Source organism: Mastigoproctus giganteus, chromosome 14, assembly GCF_048544385.1.
Source record: "Mastigoproctus giganteus isolate SK-2022 chromosome 14, ASM4854438v1, whole genome shotgun sequence".
NCBI lineage: Eukaryota > Metazoa > Arthropoda > Arachnida > Uropygi > Thelyphonidae > Mastigoproctus > Mastigoproctus giganteus.
Genome location: NC_143588.1, coordinates 108,055,912 through 108,061,846, shown reverse-complemented (window position 1 = coordinate 108,061,846; position 5,935 = coordinate 108,055,912). Strand labels below are relative to the sequence as shown.

At 35.1% G+C, this 5,935-nt stretch overlaps 1 protein-coding gene across 1 annotated transcript; it reads left to right on the top strand.

Moving 5' to 3' along the window:
* The first annotated feature begins 3,978 nt into the window (after positions 1-3,978).
* On the top strand, positions 3,979-5,181 carry LOC150075517 (uncharacterized). Its single transcript, XM_090388526.1, has one exon. The coding sequence runs from the start codon at positions 3,979-3,981 to the stop codon at positions 5,167-5,169; it is 1,191 nt and encodes a 396-aa protein (XP_090244652.1). The 3' UTR covers positions 5,170-5,181.
* The last annotated feature ends 754 nt before the right edge of the window (positions 5,182-5,935 follow it).

Below are 5,935 nucleotides of genomic sequence, written 5' to 3'. Positions count from 1 at the left end.
ATGATGGTATATCAAGTCCAAGTTTGCAGACGATACAAAAGTTATGGACACTACTGACGCTATGCTGCTGCAACAGGATCTGGAAAGGTTGAGCAGATGGGCTGAGAGGTGGCAAATGAAGTTTAACATTGACAAATGTCAAGTACTACATATGGGAACCCAGAGCAATGTATCAACTCTGTGGTACTACACTGACAGTGGTAGAGAATGAAAGGGACCTGGGGGTGGTTGTGCAGGCAGATATGAAGTTTTCTGAGCAGTGCAGACGGGCTGCAAGAGTAGCTCATGGTGTATTGCCGATGATATATAGGAATTTTTCTAGCAGGGATAAGGAGGTGATTATTCTCTTGTATAAGGCAATGGTCAGGCCACACCTTGAGTATATACAGATCTGGAGGCCTCATTTCAAGAAGGATTTAGAGCTGCTGGGACGAGTACAGAGAAGGGCAACAAGGTTAGTGAATGGAACAAAGGGTTGCTCTTACGAAGAAAGGCTTAAGTTTTGCAAATTACAGTGTCTGGAGACTATGCACCGGCGAGGTGATCTGGTAGAGGTGTATAAAGCATTGAATGGTTTGAGCATGCTCAATGCGGATGGGATTCTTCTTCCTCTTGCTCAGTATAATCACCTGAGAGGGCATAAATTCAAATTGAGGAAAGACAGATGTAGAATAGATGTCCGGAAATTTGTCTTTAGCCAGCGGGTAGTTGGTTGGTGGAACAGACTTCCATCCCTTGTTGTGGAAGTTGATAGCCTAAATAAATTTAAGGCTCAGCTGGACAGGTATTTCGAACAAACGGAGGGGTGAAGTGGAATTTTTTTTTTTTTTTTCTGGCTGATGCTGCATAAGCTTGCTTTCTTGCATCATATGCCTCTACTAATGCTCATGCTAAAACTCTGCTTGAAATTGACGAGCAAATTGCATATCAAGAAGAGGAAAACAATTCTGAAGTGGCATGAAAAGAATTTTCAGCAGAAGAATTGAAGAAAGATTTTCTGGGCTTGACATGGGCTGTGAGGCAATTATGAATGGAGATTCAAATGTTGGATGTAGCATCGAGATACGGCAAATTTTATAAGATGGGATTCAATGCTATAAAGAGTTGTATGTTGAGAAAAATAAGAGATGACTTCATCAAACTTCATTTTTGAAATACCTAAATAAACAAAAGTTTTTTTCTCATCTCTCATGATGTTTCATTAATAAAATTTTTGCAATATTTTTTTATTTGAAATCCTTTTAATTGGCTATCAAGCACAAATTGTTTATAGATTTATTATAATTTGTTTATAGACTGTTTCTCTGGTACACATTCATTTAAGACCCATTATAATTATACCTCAATCAGCACGGTTTCACATAAAACGGAACAGTTTCGGTACCAATTATCAGTGCTATGCGGTGTATTGCTGTATATATCCTTGGTTGATTTCAATCATTCATTAAAATTTGTAGATACACAGTTCCTAATTAGTTTGAGAGAAGGATTCAGTTAGGAAACAGAACTTGTCATTGAAAGCGAAACCTTATTGACCTGTTCACTTTTTGAACAGTTGGCATGAACCTGTTTAAATAGGTGCCTCCGTAGCCAGGTGGGTAGGAGCAGCAGTGCGTAGCACACGCTTCTTGATTAGACCGGGGTTTGAGCCCGTGCCCACCAAATACGGAGGATGCTGGAAAGGTCATGACCACCGCATATCCCCAGAGCAATGTGGCCTTAGTTGCTAATACTCCTAAAAACCAAACAACAAACAACAATAACATACATAACTAACCTGTTTAAATAAATTATTTTGGCACAGGCATTTTTATTTTTTCTGTGTAATACTATCTATCAGAGGTCTGGAGGAATTATTCACCTTGCAGTTCAGACATAGAAAATACTCTTTTCCCAATTAGTTAAACCGGTGGTTCCCAATCTTTTATCACTCAAGTCACACTTTAAGTTAAAAGATGAATATTAACGGCACACCGAAATAGTGATTGTCATTGAACTCAGTGGACTTTTTCCTAATCTTGTGGCACACTGATTGGGAACCCCTGAGCTAAGCTATTAAGTTCAAAAAAGTATGTGGAAGTGGTCATTATGCACTGGGAAGGAACTTCAGCAAGTAGTAAAATAGTTGATTGCTATCCTTTCACATTATCTGAATAAGGCATGGCTTTGTTTAAAATCCTGTCAAGGTGGGAGAAATTTTTTTTTAACACTGGTGAATAAGTTGGGTCTTGGCTGAAGGTTGCTTGGTTTTTCATCTTTTCTTTTCCATCCAACAATAAGGAAAAATTTACCATATAATAAAGACTCAATTTACAGACAATATAATTGTGTATTGTCTGTAAATACAATTGGCCTATTTCTCTTGTGCAAAAAAAAAAAAAAAAAAATTCATCCATCCCATGGACTTTGAGAGAGATAATGGAAATGGGATGAAAAATGGAAATGTTTATTTGTAGTGGCAAATTATGCAAGGAAACAAGCTTATACGGTGTCAGTCAAAGAATAAACCCTAACACATCATTTGTCCATTTCATCTAATAATTTGTCTAATCCTTTAAATTTATTGGACCTTTCCACTTCTATCCTGCAACCATCTGTTTTCAATTTAAATTTACCTTTATGTGTGTCATTTGAGGTTATGGAAGTTGTCAGCTCTTAATTTACTAAATCTATTAATTTATTATAAATTAATTTACTATTATAGAGGAGAAAGAGAGGATTGGGGGAGGAGGAAACTTTCATGGCTGAAAAACATCTACAGCTGGCATGGCAGATCAGCTGATGATCTTTTTCATTTTCCCCAATACAAATACAGATGGTAATTGCCAACTTCCAATGGGAGACATCAAAAGAAGAAGAATCCATTTAAAGCCTTGTATGGAATTCCTGTATATAATTGAACTGCCCCGGGGTGTTCAATAATATACAGGAATGGGCTGTTCTTGCAGCTTGTTTGTACTCCCTCCCTAACAAATTTTGTGTTGGATTGTACAATTGTCTAGATCTTTCATACTCCACTACCTTGAGGGTGGTACTAATTAATTGGTTTATTTATTTTAAAATTGAGCTACAGAAGTGTAATATATTTATTGGTGTAACACTAATTGCATAATTAAACCTCACTTGCCATTACTCAGCCTATGTTCTTCCCCTGAACTCTCTTAACTGAAGAAGGTTTACAGAAATCAGTTAATAGGTAAAATGAAAGATGTTGAGAGACATAAGATGAAAATAAATATTGTGAACACAGAGCATCAAATTCTAAACCTTAAGTTAAACAAAACAAGAAAATATACCATGGAGCTCAGAAAAACAGAAGTGATATGAAACAATCAACAGTCTTTCCTTCAGTTAGCTAGCATGTAAAATAATATTACATATAAAACCACCCTAATGATCACTTAATAATGAATGTGTCTCAAATCTGCATATATTTCAGTTATCAAATAACATATGTTGGGGATTAAAAACTTCTATATTGTGCTCAAGGACTGTTAACCAAAATCTGATCACTTGACATTCACTTCTAGGTAGCCATAAGGATTTGTGTATTGATGTAAACTTAAATAACAGGAACGACAGGCAGTTATTTTTTCTTTGCATTAACCGTGGATGAAATACTGCTTATCAATTCAAAAGACTTGTCATACATCCACTTTCAAACAATCCCCCATTGTTTGGAACTCTGCAATGTCTTCCTTACATTTCATTGAAGTAATGGCCATAAAATATATCTCAATATATCCTTAAAATTATTTTAACTAGCACCTATTGATTTTGTAATTGTCATTGTTTCTAATATAAAAGCTTGTGTAATCATCATGTATTCTCTATTTTTTTCCCCCAGATACAACAAGGATCAAAATAGGTACTCCAACTAATAATCAAAAACCGGAAAACAGATGCGGCAAACAGAAAAATAATAATAGAAAGAATAATCAGTTCAGCAAACATTAGTGCTTTCATCACTGAATAAAAATGTCAGCTAGTGAGAACAGCAAGGAAGATGTTTTGAAAGAAGAAAATATTCTCCCTCATAAAATAATAGAATTGCAGGAAAATTCAATGTCATTGACTATGAGTAAGCAGAATTACATTGTTCAAAAGGGAAGTACTGATGAATGTAGAAACAAATTCGTCTTAGAGGAGAACTACTTGAAATGTGGAGAATGCGGGAAGATGTTTCAACATCAAAATGAATTCAAAAGCCACCTCTTAGTTCATACTAAAGAAAAACCGTTCTCTTTTAAAATAGGTAATAATGCATTTTCAGAATCAGATAATCAAAAATCACACCTATTAGTACACACTCAGGAGAAGCGATTCACGTGTGAAATTTGTGGCAAGGCATTTACAGAATTGAGTAAACTAAAAAGACACTTGTTTGTTCATACTCGGGAGAAGCTATTCTCTTGTGAAATATGTAGCAAGTCATTTTCAAAATCGGGTAATTTGAAAACACATACATTGATTCACACTCGAGCAAAACCATTCAAATGTGAAATGTGTGGCAAAGCATTTACACAGTCAGGGCATCTGAAAGACCATTTATTAGTTCACACCCAGGAGAGACCCTTCACTTGTGAAAAATGTCAAAAGGCATTTTCAAGATCAGGAGACCAAAAAAAACACATGTTAATTCACCATCGGGAGAAACCCTTCTCTTGTGAAAAATGTGGCAAGAGATTTCCATTATCACGTTATCTGAAGAACCATTCATTGATTCACACTCAGAAGAAAAGCTTCACTTGTGAAATATGTGGTACGGCATTTGCCAGGGCAGTTTATCTAAATGCACATTCATTGGTACACAGTCAAGAGAAACATTTCACTTGTGAAGTCTGTGGTAAGTCGTTTTTGAAATTAGGTGGGCTGAAAAGACATTTATTGGTTCATAGTCAGGAGAAATCATTCGTTTGTGAAGTCTGTGGCAAAGCATTTTCACAATCAGGTCATCTGAAAAATCACTTATTAGTTCATACTCAAGAGAAACCATTCCCTTGTAAATTATGTGCAAAAGCATTTTCACAATCAGGTCATCTGAAACAACATTTATTAGTTCATACTCAAGAGAAACCGTTCCCTTGTAAATTATGTGGGAAAGCATTTTCACAGTCAGGTCATCTGAAAGGGCATTTATCAGTTCACACTAAAAGAAAAGTCTTCTAGTGGAATATATTGTGAGGGGCTTTCAACATAAAGCAATCTAAGAAAAGCTATTTACTAGTTCATTCATATGCAAAATATGTAGAAAAAAGGATTTTTATAGTCAGAGTACTCGGTTGCCAATTAATTTATAATAGCAGTGCATTTAGTGTTAACCAGTGGAAATAATTTCACTTAATTAGCCACTTATCTGTTATGCTGCTCTTAATGAATGTTTAATTTTCCTATATCAGCATGTGTATTTTTGTCAGGCATGTATTTAATTTCATATTTTCAATTAAGACATAAGAAGTGTTACAATCTTATCATACTGTGAAGGTCCACCTACCGCTATTAGATTATAATCGTAAAAGAAAGTGGGAGGCAGTGAGCTTCTGATTTATGAAATTTCCATCTTTCAAGCCAAAATTTTTAATCCCAGATATTCATGTTAAAAACTTGCATAGTACTGCCTTTTGAAAGTGAATTGGGTAAGAATGAAAGTTTTCAACTCTTATGTACAGTAAGTCCTCGACTTACACGATTAATTTGTTTCAGCAATTTCTGCGTAAGTCGAATAGGTCTTAAATACAATCTGTTTTTAATTGTACTGTATATTCATTTGAAAGGAAAATTCAATGAAATTAATTTCTATTTATGAAAACTTTGTGGAAACAAAACTTATTCAGCATCCTATTGAGTATATACTCGTACATAAATATAAAATGTATCTAATTTAGCTGAAAATACCCATTCTATACTAATCATTTAATATGTTCTCCGACTCTGG